Source organism: Onychomys torridus, chromosome X, assembly GCF_903995425.1.
Source record: "Onychomys torridus chromosome X, mOncTor1.1, whole genome shotgun sequence".
In the NCBI taxonomy this organism is placed as follows: domain Eukaryota; kingdom Metazoa; phylum Chordata; class Mammalia; order Rodentia; family Cricetidae; genus Onychomys; species Onychomys torridus.
Genome location: NC_050466.1, coordinates 97,082,471 through 97,098,695, shown reverse-complemented (window position 1 = coordinate 97,098,695; position 16,225 = coordinate 97,082,471). Strand labels below are relative to the sequence as shown.

The following is a 16,225-nucleotide window of genomic DNA, read 5'->3' as shown; positions in this document are numbered from 1 at the left end:
AGATGTGGAGCTTCAGACTCGGATAAAAATTTCACAAAGGCCAAGAGCTAAAGCAAGTTGGCTGGTCCAAAGGACACCCACCTTGTTGACTACTAGAAAGAAAGGTGGGGGTGGAGTAAAGAACTTGGGCAATCTGGAAGAGTAAATCAGTTTGAACAGGTTGGGCTCCAAGGAGGAAAGACTGACCAAAGCAGAAACCAGCCGGCAAACACGTGAGGAGCTAGAGCTCAGTTCTGATAGCGCGTTTCACCTTGCCTCCGATTTGAGATTTCCCTCCCTGAGCTCATCATGACCACTTGTTTCAATTTACTGGGACTGAGCAGTCTGTTCCCTCAACAAGTACAAACTTTGTCTGCTTCGGCATTTGTTACAGTGTAACAATCTCCACAAGGGTTCAGAGCCAGACACCACTGCTCCAACAAAAGCCTTCTTCAAATACCTCAGTTTAAAAAAGAGCCTTCCCACCCCCAACTCGGCACCATCGCCTGAGCTGGATTATTAAATATAAACTTCACCATTCATATAATACATGCAACTTTGATTTGCAGATACGTATGCATCTGTTTTCTCAATCCTACAGAGCTACAAAAATCCTTAAGGGCAGAGACTGTGCACTGCAACTTTGCATGCCACAAGGGTTTGCATTTTTATAAGCTAGTCTACAAAAACAAAAGTCCTACCCACAAAATAATAGTAAATAAGAATTTGTTGAATGAATGCATTCCAGTGCTAACACGTTTTCATTCTCTTCATTTTTTCCTTATCCTTATGAGACAATTCTTATATTGAAACCAATTTTCTCTCAGAAAATTAAATTACTGAAACATACCTAGGTTCTTCCAACAAAGCTTTCACCATAAAGGTAACTAAAAAACACATCTAGAGCCTGGTCAGATGGCACATAACTGCAGGTGAAGGAAGCAGATTTAAATGTGCCTTTCTGCTTTGTCTACTTGAATAAGAATGCAATGTGAAGTTAGGGCCATAGGTTCAGTAGGTCTTAGTGTAAGTGGTTTGTTTAACTCCACGTGCAAAATGCTAGGAAAGAAGGGGCAAGATTCAAAATGAAAGGCTCTGTCAGGGTGCAGTTTAGATTGAACAGGTAATTTGGCATTGTGTAGATCAGAGAGCAGTCATGTTTGTCTGTTTGTGGCAGGATGCGTATGTAGCCTAGAATGGCTTGGATCTCAATATCTCACATTGCCACTCCCAATCCTGGTTAGAATTCTTTTAAATGGGAAATATATATATTTCATGTGTGCTGGTGTTTTGCCTGCATGTATATCTGTGTGAGGGTGTCAGATCTTGGAGTTACAGACAATTGTGAGCTGCCATGTGTGTGCTGGGAATTGAACCTGAGTCCTTTGGAAGAACAGCCAGTGCTCTTAACTGATGAGTCATCTGAGTCTGTTTTTTCTTTAAGTTACATAATAGAATTGGAGGTCTCACTAGGTAATAATAGACAGGGTTTCACTAGGTAGCTCTGGCTTGTTTGATATGTAAACCAGGCTGGCCTTGATCTCACAGAGATCCACAGGCTTCTGCCTCCCAAGTGCTGGGATTAAAGGCATGCAGCACCAGGCCAGGGCCTAAATTCTTAAGTAACTGTTTAAAAGGTTAATTTCCTTTTTTGATTAGTCTTTCAGTTTAGGGAATGTAGACTGTTGTAGAAGCACATTTAAATACAAATAGCTCTTTCAGCGAGCAAAGCAAACCACATCTCAAAAAAGGCTGCAGGGACCTGCGTGCTTCCTTCCAGTACCTATTAGCAGCCCTCAGCACTCTGTTTTATCCATAACTATTTCTAGGCATCTTATTCTATTCTTTTTCCAAACGTTTAGGTCCTAGACTCTGACACCAGAAGACAAATGGAAGATTCTCAAAACAGAATGCTGCTACTTAAACACTACCTGAGACTAGAATGGGTTTAGGAGGGCACTTCTGTGAGCAAAATAAAATAAAAATAAAAATAAGGAGATACCTCAAGTTTCAGTAATGAAGACAAGGAACGGTTTTGTTTTGTTTTATATATAATCTTAAACATCACCTTTGAATTACGAAACCATTAAATCCAATGGTTCTCCTCTGGGTAGAAATCTGCTATTACAGACTTCCCGCGTGGCCCCATTCAATTCTTGGTGAACTCCCTCCAGTTGGCGTAATGGCTCTTTTAGAAGGTAGGCGGCCTGCAGGAGCCTCCTGCTCTTCCAGGTCCCAGATTTATTGCTACTCTCCACCTGCGGGAGGCGCGCAGTTTCGGCACCCTTCTAAAGCCAGGACCACAGTTCAGCTTTGGCGGGAAGTTCTCGCGACCAGAAGCGTTCCCACTCTTTTTCCTATTTCTAAATGGGTGCTCCTGTCACTTCAACCTCACCCTCTTGCCAACTGGGAAAGACCAGAGCTCTGGCTCAATCTAGTCTCAAAAGGGCCCGCCACCCCGCTCGAAGAAAGAAGGGGGGGGGGATCGGAGATCGTGGAAAAAAACCAACTGTTGTTTGAGCTTTCGCCTGTTGTTATAACATAAAAGGGTGAAAAGGCAAGAAAACTGGATTTCCTGCTGGTCACGTTGGAGCCCTAGGCGTCTGCTAAGTGCATGGACTCCGGCACCCAGAGGCAGTCAAAGCCGGCAACGTAGGAGAGCTTCGGGCAAGTTCGCGGGCCACGCCTTCCGAGCCGGCCACCTCCTCTCATTGGCCTGACGGCCTGTCACTCCAACCTGGCTCCCACTTCGGCTAACCATTCACGTAGTTTGGTTGCGTCTTGGCGTGTTTAATGTTGCCAATAACGAGAGATTTTTTTTAGGGGGAGGGGGGACGCGAGAACATATCGTGCTGCAATTAGTTCATTGAAAACTCAGTCGCTCGCGGAGCGGTCAGACGGAGACTCCTCTTGGCATTTTTCCCTCCTGCCTAAGGATCTCCTGCGGAGAGCTGCAACAATGCCCAAAAGAAAGGTAAGTGAAATGGGAAGATAGACGGGTGATTAGCTTCCGAAATACATATTTCCTACGGCAGAGATTTCTATCTTTTTGAAAGAGCATTTTGGCTTCTAGTTTGATTTTTGTGATGTTCTGAATGGAAGGCGAGGGAAAGGTAGCGAGCCATCTGTGTTTGGTTTCGGAAGGTCTCGTATGCAACTGGTAGTTCACTTTTGGCTTGTTTTGTTTAAGGGAGAGAATCGTTTGAGAGGTGTCTCCATGCTGAATTACAAACAGCCATAGCGCTGTGCTGTCGCTTCCTACCCCACCCCCCTTCCTCCGCTTACCCTATTGGAGAACTCTTCTCCCAACCATACTTCCAGCACCAGCTTCCTCCTCTACCTCCAGTTTTTCTCCGGGAACCGTCCCGTTTGGGGGAACGAAAGCCCCGGCTTTCTCTTGTTTTTGCCTTTGTTCTTTCCGTTTTCTTTTTTCCTTTTTTCCCCCTCTTCCCTCCTCCACTTCTTGTCATGCCAGATGGCTATGCAATGGTAATCCTGTGCCATTAGGCGGCGCAGACTTCAAACTGTCCTAGAGAAGGGAGAGATTCACCGCTGTAATTAGAAACTTTAGATCTGAGAGATTTGGCATTCTCGGAACTCTCTAGTTAAAGGTGGAAAGGTGATTAGAGAGCCGCGTCCGAAAAACACCAGCGTCGGATGGTGGGGCGGCGTGGGATTTGTTCACTTTAGATACTGGGGAGTTGATCTGAGCTACCAGGGGCTACAGGTCTTCTGTAAACCTTCACTTCAAAATTCCTGTCTCTGCATAGATAGGAAATAAGTTAACGATCAGTATTTGTGTTTATTTTTTTTCTCCCGAGTCTCTTACAACTAAAATGGAGCGCTGTTTCATTGCTTGGTGAAATCGTAAAACACTGTGTTAATGTAAAAGCCTTATAATTGTTTTTATATTCTTGTGAATCCGTCCGCCTTCCGTATTCCTGGAACATAGAAACGACACTGAATTCCTCAGTGCTCTGGGCTGTATGAATCGTTGAAATAATAGCCTGGTAATTCCCAGGGTAAAGGGCTACTCAGATACCGAAAGCAATTGTTTCTAATCACCACCCCCTTTCCCCAGGCTCCCGCCAGGCTCTTTTCGGCTTGTGCAATGGATCTTGCTTTTTTGCAGAGCTGACAGCAGCAACCTAGTAGCAGGTAGTGGCGGGAAGTTTTAAAATCCTCCGCCTGCTTCTCCGAATAAAACGCTGACGTTAGAACAAAGACGTTCGTCCTTGAAAGTATGGTGGGGTTGTTGTTTTGTATGTAGAACTTGGGGAGGAAAATAGTCCATAATCAGTAGAGCAGGTCAGATAGACACAATTGCATAGCAAACGTAAGGCAAGAGAGGGAAACTGCAAGAAGCTCCGCCCTCGTTCGTCCCGCCCCAACCCTTGTTTTGGCTTTAACATTAGAGCAGGTGGATTTCAAAATAAAAATGGTTTGTTTTTAAAAGACATTGTTTACATAAAAAGGTTACGCTGACTCTTTGAAAACCGGTCTTGAACATGAACTTGCGTCTTGGTGTACGTTTCATATTTCCCATACAGCAGATGTAGAATAGCTGCTAGAAAAAAACACGTGGCTGCTGGAGCGGGAACCCAGGGAAAAAGTCTCAAGTGGCTAGAGTTGTAATTATAATCCATCGGCGATATTTTCTGGTCTACGTGTTTGTATTGATTACCCTATTTCTCGTTTGTATTTTTCTCCCTCTACATAGGCTGCAGGTGATGCCAGTCAGGAGGTGAGTGTCTTTAGTTTGTGAGTTTCCCTGAAAAAAAGAAATGCACCCATTTTAGAAACTAAATACATATAACTAGGTAAAAATTTAATCTGGTGGTTATATTTGCACCAAATGAGTACTAATGTTGTGTGTGCCAGTGCTCTGTCAAAGTACATTAATGAAAATGACAGACTTTTTGGAATTTAGGGTCCTACTGTGCTTATTATAGCATGCAGGGAGCACCTTCTTAGGCTTCAATTCTGCTTTGTCAGTTGGTGAGCAAAAAGGTATATTTTCATTTTAAAATGTGCTCCTTGATAATAGCAACTTTGCTGACTTAGCTCAGTGAAAGAGGCTTGTCATGGGATTTTATTCTCTTTACCATATGAAAAGGGGGGGTCAGATATGTCTACTATGGTATTCCTTAATCAAATTTATAATCACTGCCTTAATAGCAATATTCACGGTGTTACACCAAATATTTTCTCAATAAAAATAATTCTAGATTTGTACATCCATAATTCTATTTTTTTTGTTTTGTTTTTTTCATCCATAATTCTTTTGACTTTTTTTTCCACTTCCAGCCAAAGAGAAGATCAGCCCGACTGTCTGCTGTAAGTGGTCTCTGTAAAAGGCTGCCCCTGTATCATGGAAAGGAGGTTTTAGAATTAGGGAATCGTACATACTATTATCTTTAATATGAGGCCTATTTGGAAGGGTTATGGGATAAACTTTACACATTAAAGAAAAGGGTTTCTTTTTGTTCCTAGTGCTTAGTTTAAACCATACCCATAGATTTCATTGCTCGTGCTCTTTCTTCAACTATGATTTCTTCCTCTTTTCTTATATACTGCAGATGCCTGTGCCCTTTACACCACCAGAGTTGAAGCCTAAAAGAGCATCGACTCCAAGGGTAAATATTCAAATCTAAGGTTGAAGAAAATGTGTGTGTGTGGTTTTTCTTAAAGAAATAAATTGTGAGGGTGCACACAACTGATCCTTTTCTTTTCTTCATAGTCTGCTTAACCAGAAATATAATGTACCATACAGTACATATAACTCTACTGGGTGGTGAATATTTGTATATGTTTGGGGATTGGTAGCTGGGTCTTAGCATTTTAATTTGGTAATTACAGCATAATATTGTAAATGTAAAATAAAAAATGTTGGTGGATAGACATGTTAAATGTATGTGCCTTTGAGATTTAATCACTAAAATACCAATATTCCTGGGAAAACAAAGGCTGCAAACTTCAGTAACCCAAATAGTGCATTATTATAATAGTAGCAGCAACTAATATTTGGTACTTCAGGAAGTGAGTTCATGTATGTTGCTCTAAATGGAGTCAAATGATGTTCTATAGATGTCTTTGCTTGAATGTTATAGCTAATGACAGGCTGAAAGAAAAATAAAGTCAATATTAAGTTAACTCTTTTTTTTTTTTTTTTAGCTGAGGATCGAACCCAGGGCCTTGCACTTGCTAGGCAAGCGCTCTACCACTGAGCTAAATCCCCAACCCAAGTTAACTCTTAATTGCTTTATTCCACATTTTTTTTCTAACACTTGGTCGAATGACAAAAATCAGAAAAGATTAAAGCTGTAAAGAATATTTGATGAGAGCAAGCCAGTAAACACTGTTCTTCCAGGACTTCTGTTTCAGCACCTGTCTCCAGGTTCCTGCCCTGACTTCCCTAGATAATAGACTATAAATACATCCTTCCCCTACCCCCCAAAAAAATAGATAAAATAAAATAAAGCACCACAAGAATATTTGACTACTTACCCGGCAGGGGGGCTACCATGATCACTAAGGTGGTTTTCCCAGGGAGAGGCTCATCCATTGCACTCCGGATGCGCTGACCCCTGCGATTTCCCCAGCATGGGAAACGTAACTGCATCATTTATGGTAGTGGGGAGGCTGCGTTTGTGCCCTCCCCTGGAAAATAAAAGAATTTTTGAGATCATCTAATCATTTTCTGACTGAAGACACAACAAACTATGATCATTTATGTAAGAAGCTATTGGTAGTTTTTAATTTAAAAATTCTTAAATGCTGTTTAACTGTCTTGATCAATCGATTTACATATTGATGCAGCAAGTTGCTCTGAGAGGAGAAGGACAGGGAAAAGCATAGGAATAAATCAGGATGGGTATTATGTAATCATATACTTTAAAATTATTATTATTATTTATATTTCTCAGACCTCTGTTTCTCATTTGTTAGCAGAATAATAGCTTTTGTGTATGATGCGGTATATAATTTCTAACACAATTCCATAGGATTTTCCTAATTGACTCTTATAATGTGTCTCTGTGGTGAGTGTGTATTATCTTTTTATATATGAAAACATGGTCTGAAAGAGATTTACACTTTTCCTCAAGAAAACACTAGATAATTGGAAGATTTAGAATCTAAATAGATTTCTCCAGCATCTTAAATAAATGATCTTCCTACTGTGTATACACTTAAGCAAAGACCTTTCTTATAGCAAAAAAAGTTCAAGGAAATGTATGGCTTACACATATAAATAGCTGCATCCCATGATCTCTTCTAAATGTGTCTAAATTGATCTTCTCACCAACATGACATTTCTCTTAATTACTACCAATGGAGACTTTATAATTAACACAACCCTATTGCTAATGATTAGACCAGACAGCAATAAATTGACTTTTTGTAAGAGACATTCAATTTATCAGTCTAACTTGATGCTGGGAATTGGACGTGGTGGGCACGAGTGAACAGTAACTTGTTATTTCTCAATGCAGTCAGCACAAAAGCAGATTTCTTTAATTTATATCAGGGTAAAATAATTATTTATTTGTTTGTTTGTTTGTTTGTTTATTTTGTTTTCCGAGACAGGGTTTCTCAGTGTAGTTTTGCAGCCTGTCCTGGAACTCACTCTGTAGACCAGGCTGGGGCCTTGAACTCACAGACATCCGCCTGCCTCTGCTTCCCGAGTGCTGAGATTAAAGGCGTGCGCCACCACCGCCCAGCTAAGAATTCATTTTTAATATTGCTTTAGGGGTAACTCTGAAAGAGGTCTGTGTTAATTTTATCATTATCAGACTTATGTACAGTATATAAAGCTCTCCCTAAATTGTTTTATCAGCTGTTAATGTAACTTTAGTGGTTTAATTAACATAGCAGCTAAAGTGTGTATTTTTATTATTTTCGTTGCTGGACAGAAAGCGAAGACCACAAATGTTGTTGTGGAAGAAAACAAGGATGCAGGCGCCATAACAGTTCCTGAACCCAAGCCAGAAGATGGTAAAGAAGAGTGCAACATGGAAAATGCCGAAAACGGAGAAGCCAAAATGATGGAGGTATCTTGAAACGTTAACAGCTCTATCTTCTTGAAAACTTAACCTTGCAAGTGAAAGCAATCGTCGTTGCCATTTAGTTTAAACACAGAAATAGTAAATGAATAGTGGTTCTGTGGTCTACTGGCATCTCAATGGAGAATGAACTGAACATATGAGCATTGCAGGAAGTGTTACAAAAGGAGTTGCTTAGCATGGCTATTGCTTTACCAATGCCAGCAAACAGGACTTCCCACAGCTATAACGCTCTTATTAAATATAGGCCAAACTTCCATTCCTTTTGTCAACACATGGACTATTTGTAACTTCTTTTCCCAGAAAAAGACTATGTATTTATTTCCTCTGTGGGTGGTAAAACAAACTATCATAGATTTTTTTTTCCAGACACAGTCTCATAGCCCAGGATGGCCTCAAACTCATTGTATAGTCAAGAATGACCTGGAACTTCTGATCCTCCTTGCCTCCACCTCCTAAATGCTATGATTACAGGCCTGCCTGCACCACCACACACACCTCATTTATACCAGGCTGGGGAGCCAACTTAGAGCTTTATGCATGCAAGCACTCTATCAATGTGTTACATGGCCAGCTACGTATTGTGTTTTTAATAGATTTTGCTTAATATATTTAATGTATCCTACACTTTACGTATTCTAGTAAAATACCTAAAATAAGATGTCAAATCAAACATTACATATATGTAAACTCTAAGTAATCATATAAGATTTTTTAGTAATTTTTGTTTTTTATTTTTTTATTTTTAGTTTTTGTTTTTTGAGACAGGGTTTCTCCATGCAGTTTTTTTTTTTTTTTTGTCTTTTATTTTCAGAGCTGAGGACCGAACCCAGGGCCTTGCGCTTGCTAGGCAAGCGCTCTACCACTGAGCTAAATCCCCAACCCCTCCATGTAGTTTTTTTGGTGCCTGTCCTGGATCTCACTCTGTAGACCAAGCTGGCCTCGGACTCACCTGGCTCTTCCTCCTGAGTGCTGGGATTAAAGGTGTGCGCCACCACCGCCCAGCACTTTTTTGTTTTTTCAAAGCACAAATGTGCCAGTAGGCAGAGGCAGGGGGATCTTTGTGATGTAGAGGTCAGCCTGGTCAACAGGAGTGAAAGGGGTGAGATGCAAGACAGCAGAGCTACATAATGAGATGCTGTCTCAAACATACACACACACAAAAGCACAAATATACATTGTGCTTGGTGGTTCATGCCTGTTACCCTAGGACCCTAAGGCTTCATTGCTTTGAAGAGACACCATGACTGCAGTAACTTGTGTAAAAGAAAGCATTTAATTGGGGCTGGCTTACGGTTTCTGAGGTTTAGACAATTATCATCATGATGGGAGCATGGCAGCACACCGGCAGATATGGTGTTGGAGTAATAGCTGAGTGTTCTACAACCAGGAAGTAGTAGTAGTGGTAGTATCTGAGGGTTCTACGCAGGCAGCAGGAAGAGAATGACACTGGGTGTGGCTTGAGCTTCTGAAACCTCAAAGCCCACCACTTTAGTGGCCATCACAAGACCACACCTACTCCAATAAGGCTAATACCTCTATTCTTTCTCAAGTAGTGCCACTCCCTGATGACTAAGCGTTCAAATATATGAGCCTGTGGTGGCCATTCTTATTCAAACCACCACACTCAGTATTTGGTAGGTGCAAGCTGGAGAATCACTGTGAGTTCAAGGACAGCCTTGTCTCCAAAGAAAAAACAGCATTATTTTCACAAGGAGTTCTTTATCTCCACATGTTATACTTACTGAAAATTTATGACACAGAATAAATAAACATCATTTGTTTATTTACTTTGTTTCCTCAAATTGGTAATGAAACTTGTTGATATAGACAAGCTTTACTGAGTTTATTGGTTAAGACATCTATTTGTGGTGTTTTATATCAAGATACTATACTTATATATTGTTTAGAATATTTTCCTTATATCCTGGTTTTTCCATAGGAAAACTACTTTCTGGCAAAAGAAATTTAATTAGGCATTTCATGAAAAAGAGATCATCTGATCCAACCTGTGAGAGACAACAGATCTAAATTTCCAGTCTTATTTTTCCTCATTCTGTCTAGGCAGCCATTCCTAAAATGGAAGCTGAGGAGATAAAGGAACAGATGAATGAAGACACTGAAGAAGACGGAGGAGAAAAGAAAGAAGCAGAGGCAGCAGAAGGAAAGGAGGAGGAGGAGGAGGAGCTAGAGGAAAATGTCCAAAACATGGAGAAAGAGGAAACTGGAAAAGAGTACAAAGATGATGATGGTGAGGAGGTGAAAGATGATGGTGAGGAGGTGAAAGATGGAGAAAGGGAAGAAGTCCTGGAAGAGAAAACCGATGCAGCAGAATGTGAGGCTGCGAAGGAGGACAAAGATGCTGAAGAGAAAGGAGACAATAAGGAAGAAGACAACAAAGAGGAAGGAGATGGGAAGAAGGAAGAGGAGAAAGATGATAAAGAAGAGGAGGCTGAAGTGGAGGAAGAAGTGAAAGAACAGGAGGAGGAAGGTGGAAAATACGAAGAAGAGGAAACTAAGGAAGATGGGAAGGAAGGCCAGAGTGAGGAAGAGGGCAAGGAGAAAGATGACGGGAAAGAGGAAGATAGAAAGGAGGAAGGAGGAGAAGAAAAAGAGGTTGCAGGGGAAGGAAACAATGAAAACAAGGTGGAGGCTGAAAAAGAAGCTGAAAACCAAGATTTCCAACAAGATGAAGAAGAAGAGGGGTCTCTGCACATTGTCTAAAACTGCCCTATGTGATATCATCATTCGGTAACATGTACCTTCCTGTTGTAATGTTAATAGAGATAAATATTTTTATCAGATATTTTATAAACAGTGCTTTTCTTTAGCATCATTCAATCTTGGAACATCATCATACAGGTTATTAGTTGCAAAACACCTAACATGACACCTTTATACATTTGTGATTATGGTAGTGCAAAAATTAAAATGTATACTTGCAACTTTGTGAATTTCACTGTGTGTAAGTTATGTATTAAATCTTTGAGTTTCAATTTTATTCTTATACGTGATAATTTTGCAAAGTAGGAGAATTCCAAAAGAAAGAGTTTGGTACAACTTTGCTGTAGTTCTGTAGGTTGCTTTTATAAAGAAGGTCAACTATTTTCAGGTAATGTTAAGAGTTAGAATTGCCATTACCAAATATAACTGTATTAGTAGCTTGGAAAGAATATAAAATCTTAATTTCATTTTTGAATAAATTTGAATGTTTATTTCAGGAGGGCAGTTTTGATTATATGTGTATGCACAAAGTTTTGCTGGGTTTATCATAATAAAAAAGTTCCACAAAGATCATTATGGTTTGTGATATTTCAAAATCTGTAGTTCAGTGGGATGTTAACATCCTTGATTTTTCTCCCATTTTGTGTTCAGAAAAACATTTGAGGGTTTTTTTTATTGAAATACAATTAATAAAGCATAAAATTCAACATTTTAATCATTTCAAAGTATTCAGTGCATTGGTTTATGTATCATTCATTTTTATATCTTAAGGATATCCCATTCAGTGAAAGCATATTTTATTTTTTCATGAGTATTTATATTGCTTCTAAATTGTATCAGCTACAAATCTGCCATGAACACTTATGGCTGTTTGTGTTACAGTATGATCAGTGATTTCCTTTGATATGTTACTTATGTGCAAAGCACATTACAAAAGTGCTGTGCTTTTTTGTTGCAGGTTTAAGAGTTGAAGGTAGAGGCAGGAGGATCAAGAGTTCATTGGCCATCATTATTAGACAATGATAGCAAACATACTGCTAGAACACCCCACATAGAAGTCGGTGTCTTAATCCCTTGTGTTGTCAGAGTAACACTCCCAGTTTTCTCTATAAGGACACCCCAGGTGACTGGACAGAACTATGGTAATAAGTAAGCTTTCTTTTCATGTGAAACCCTAAGCTCTATGCAAAGCAGCTAGCTTGACCTTATAATATTAAGTGTGTAAAGCATTTACATAACAAGAACAGGGTTTACAACACTAGAGGTGTTCTTTCATTCTAGTATACTAAAGTAAACTGACTTCCTGAGGTCTTAATTTTGTTCATTGATGTTTTAATTGTATCTCATATTCTCCACACTATCAAAATTTTGCTTTATCTATTTTGCCATAAGCCTCAGTAGAATAGAAGGAATGCTGGCTGATTCACAGAGCAAGTATCATCGGAGGTGGAGGTAAAACAGGACACAAATCGGTAGTAAAATGGTCTCATCTAAAGAGGCAATAACCCAAGTATAAAAAGGCATTCTATAGGGCTCCCCATAGAGAAAAGTTGTTCATGAATACCACTTAATGTTTCTTTAGTAATAGGGGACATCTTTGTTTATTTCACCAGCAACACAAGGTTTTCATGAGATACTAACAGCAGAAAAAGTGATTTGGTAACTACATAGTGCTGAAATTTTATCTAAAATTTTGCAGCATGACTTTAAAGTTTCCCCACCAATAAGTATGATATAGGAAGGAATACATACTAGAATCAAAGTTTTCTTAGAAGCATAAAAAAATTAAAATTACACTGCCCGTGTTCCAGTGGATGGCCACACACCCATGACCATATGGGCAGCACTAATTGGAATCAGTGGATCATTTATAAAGAGGTTATAAAGTTGGGAGGAGGAAGGCATTGTGTGTGTGGGGGGAGGGGACCTGGGAGGAGTTGGAGGTAGATGAGAGTGCATATAGTCAAAACACATTTTATACATTCATGAATTGCTCAAAGAATAACATTGTATATGTATATAAAACAATAAAACTAAACTTAACAAAATTACCAGGTTCCCTGTAACTAGATGTGTTAAGCTAACTTTATCTCCCTATGACCAAGTACCTAAATGAAACAAGGTAGTGAATAAAGGATTTCTTTGATGTACAGTTCAGAAGAGGGAGTCCATGAGCATGGGAAACAATTACGACTAAAATGGAGTAGTTTATGACTGTGGGAGCTTGCTCACATGGTACCCACCCGTAAGCAGAAAGCTCATGTCTAAGGAGCCTAGCCTATAACCCTCAGGACCTGCCCTCCACAATCTCCTTCTTCAGCTAGGCTCTACCTCCTTAAGGTTCTACAATCTCAGCAACAGGATAATTGTCTAGGTGTCCTACTCAAACCCATGAATCTTTTAGGAATATTTCCCATTAATACCACAGCAGTAAATAACTTGTAATTCAGCTTATTGAAGTAAGTTGAAAAACAGAACAATTATACATAATTTTTAGGAATGTGCCTGCTACCTTATATAGGTATGTATAATTGTATTTATATAAATATAGCCTACTGAGTTGTGTTTGTTTGTTGTTGGTGTTCATGTGGCTTCAGGGCTGAGTACTTTGTACTGGACAGCCAGTTATCAAAAGGAGATCACAACAGAAAACCACAGCTGGACACAATGCAAAGATAGATGGATTGTGGGGAGCTCAGCCTCAGTAGATAAATTATCAATCCTTTTAAAACACCGTAGTTAGGAAGATAGAGACAGGAGATAAATAATGTATGTCATAACTAAAGTCTAATATCATAAACTATAATAAAATGGATGTTATTAGTGACTTTGTAACAACAGAGGAATTTGAGAAAAAATTTAAAAGCAGCTTTTGATAATCCTCAATCAGTAATATTTTTGTCTTAAAATAATTAAATATTTGAAAATGTTAATGAAGCACTTTTGCAAAATTTAAAAAAAGGCAATCCTTTTAAAACAAGTTATTTAATATCAGAAGTGGAGAAAAAGCCCACCAAATCCGCTGTGGCTTAGCCACACCTATGTTAAAAACGAAATCTGTACCAAACAGGTAAATGGCTTATTTGAATTGCTTTTTTAGAATACAGAGGTTTTTTATTATGATATTTACATGATGGATAAAATTCATTCTTATCGTAAAAAGCACACGTGCTTCCTTGTACAAGAACTACACAAGATGGGCTTTACCATATTCCATCAAGGATGGGGAAGCAGTTCACGAGGCCACACCCTTCCCTCAAGAGCCATTAGCAGATAATGGCGACTGGAAGAGGAGAAGTCATTTTCTTCAGTGCTGTAGCCCATGATCCAGTAAATAACCTCTCACCCGTGTCCTGTGTTCATGCAAGCCACTGTAATTAAACACAGTGAGACACACACACACACACACACACACACACACACACACACACACAGAGAGAGAGAGAGAGAGAGAGAGAGAGAGAGAGAGAGAGAGAGAGAGAGAGAGAGAGAGAGAGAGAGACGGGTGGAAGGCAGGAGGAGAGAGACTGAAAGGAAAGAGGTGAACTTTGGTGGAAAGAAGTTTGGCAAGAGTGGGTGGAGGATGAAAGAGGAGAATGGAGAAGTGTGTATGTTCAAAATACTTTAAAGAATAAATACTAAAAAGAAAAAGGAATTATTTGACTGTTTAAAAAGTCTTAATCCAAGGGTTGGGGATTTAGCTCAGTGGTAGAGCGCTTGCCTAGCAAGCACGAGGCCCTGGGTTCGACCCTCTGCTCAAAGAAAAAGTCTTAGTCCTATCACCTGTCATTAATAATAATTCATCTGGGGGGTGGTTAGGGATGTTAGAGTGGACCTGGGAAGAGTTAGGGTGAGAAAAAGGGGTATGAATATAATTGAAGTACACTATATATATATTCTCAAATAATTAATATTATATTTAGATGATATCAATTGGATTTCATAAATATGATAGTGTTTCAAATTACATTGACTTCTTACAGAAGAAAATAGTAAGTAGCTGAAAGGCCAATTTTACATGAAGTAATAGTTTCCCAACATTGTCCTTTTAAGTTGATCACTCTGATTGGTAAATGTCTTTGCTTTAAAATGTTTCCCATATGGGCTGGAGAAATGGCCCAGAAGTTGAGAGCACTGACTGTTCTTCCATAGGACTTGGTTCAATTCCCAGCACTCACATGGCAGCTCACAACTGTCTATCATTCCAAGATCTGACACTTTCACACAGACAGACATACACACAGGCAAAACACTGCACATAAAATAGAAATAAATAATGAGATAAAACATTTCTCAAAAATACCATCTTTCTAATTATGTCAAGAATCACATAGCAGTATAGATCAAAGTGGTTTTCCTTCCTTTATAAAGATAAACACTGAAATTAAGTAGTCCTAGGAACCAAAATTATGATTTACTATATGTGTACTTGACAGCCTGTGCCTTTAATCCCTTTTAACTAGATTACTCAAACTAGGCTTGTTGAAATATACTAAAGAGCATAAATGAACTCTGGTATTTGTAGAAACCAAGTTTCTGATTATATAATGGGAATTGATATGCGTATATGTGTTTTCCACAATCGAAAGAAGAAATTGTGAAGTAAGGAGGTGTGTGAATTTGAAATACTTTAAAAGTAGCTTATAAGACTATTTTCAAGTAAGGGAAGGAATGTTTAGTATTCATTGTTTCCCATGTGTCAGATCCGCTTCTCAGCAGCTTACACAGATTACACATTTTTTTTTTGTAAAAGCGTTTGGATTTCCCTTTGAGGCAGATGTTAGCATTATTTCCACTTTATAGATGAGGAAACTAAAGTAGAAAATTTTAATCAAATGAATTAGTAGAAAAGCTACGATTTCTAGGATTTGGACTAGGTTATGTTCTCTCTCAAATATATTAAATCCACAAGCCATCCTGCCATTAGAATTTTGGAATTTGGTATTTGTAGAAAAAAGAACTTAGAAATGAGAAAGGGTAAGTCACTTGTCAGTGTTACAACTTAAAATATTTTAATGTATATAATAATAAATAAACTATATTAGTTATTTTCATGTCACTGTGACCAAAATTATTAACATAAACAAGTTAGTGGAGGAATTAATTATTCAGATTTACAGTATTAGACAGTCTCAGTCCATCATGGTAGAAAAGGCATGGCCATACTGATGGTGGTAGGTATATGTGCAGGAATCTCCTATACTATATCAGAACAAGTTTAAGAGAAAGAGGCCAGAACCAGGAGCTGGCTTATAAACAGCTAAGATCCTCTCCAGTGACCTACTTCTACTAAGAGTCCACTTTCTAAAGGTTCTAAAGCCTTCCAAAATAGCATTACCAGCTACTAGACAAGCACTCAAATCATGAGGCTGTTGGGAACACTTCAGATTCAAACCATAATATATGACTAGCTTGGGCTTCTTTACAGCAAAGGGGTTTCAGGACGCCAACTTTTCCAT

General features: G+C 39.0%; 1 protein-coding gene and 1 non-coding gene across 2 annotated transcripts; both read left to right on the top strand.

The window, feature by feature from the left end:
• Positions 1-2,724: 2,724 nt before the first annotated feature.
• Hmgn5 (high mobility group nucleosome binding domain 5) lies at positions 2,725-11,334 on the top strand. The gene is made up of 6 exons (XM_036174860.1): positions 2,725-2,953; positions 4,700-4,723; positions 5,287-5,316; positions 5,559-5,615; positions 7,893-8,030; positions 10,107-11,334. Exons 1-6 carry the CDS (start codon positions 2,939-2,941, stop codon positions 10,764-10,766), a joined length of 924 nt encoding a protein of 307 aa, XP_036030753.1. The 5' UTR covers positions 2,725-2,938; the 3' UTR covers positions 10,767-11,334.
• LOC118574929 lies at positions 6,479-6,642 on the top strand. Its single transcript, XR_004943803.1, has one exon. It is a non-coding gene; the product is annotated as a U1 spliceosomal RNA (small nuclear RNA).
• Positions 11,335-16,225: the final 4,891 nt, after the last annotated feature.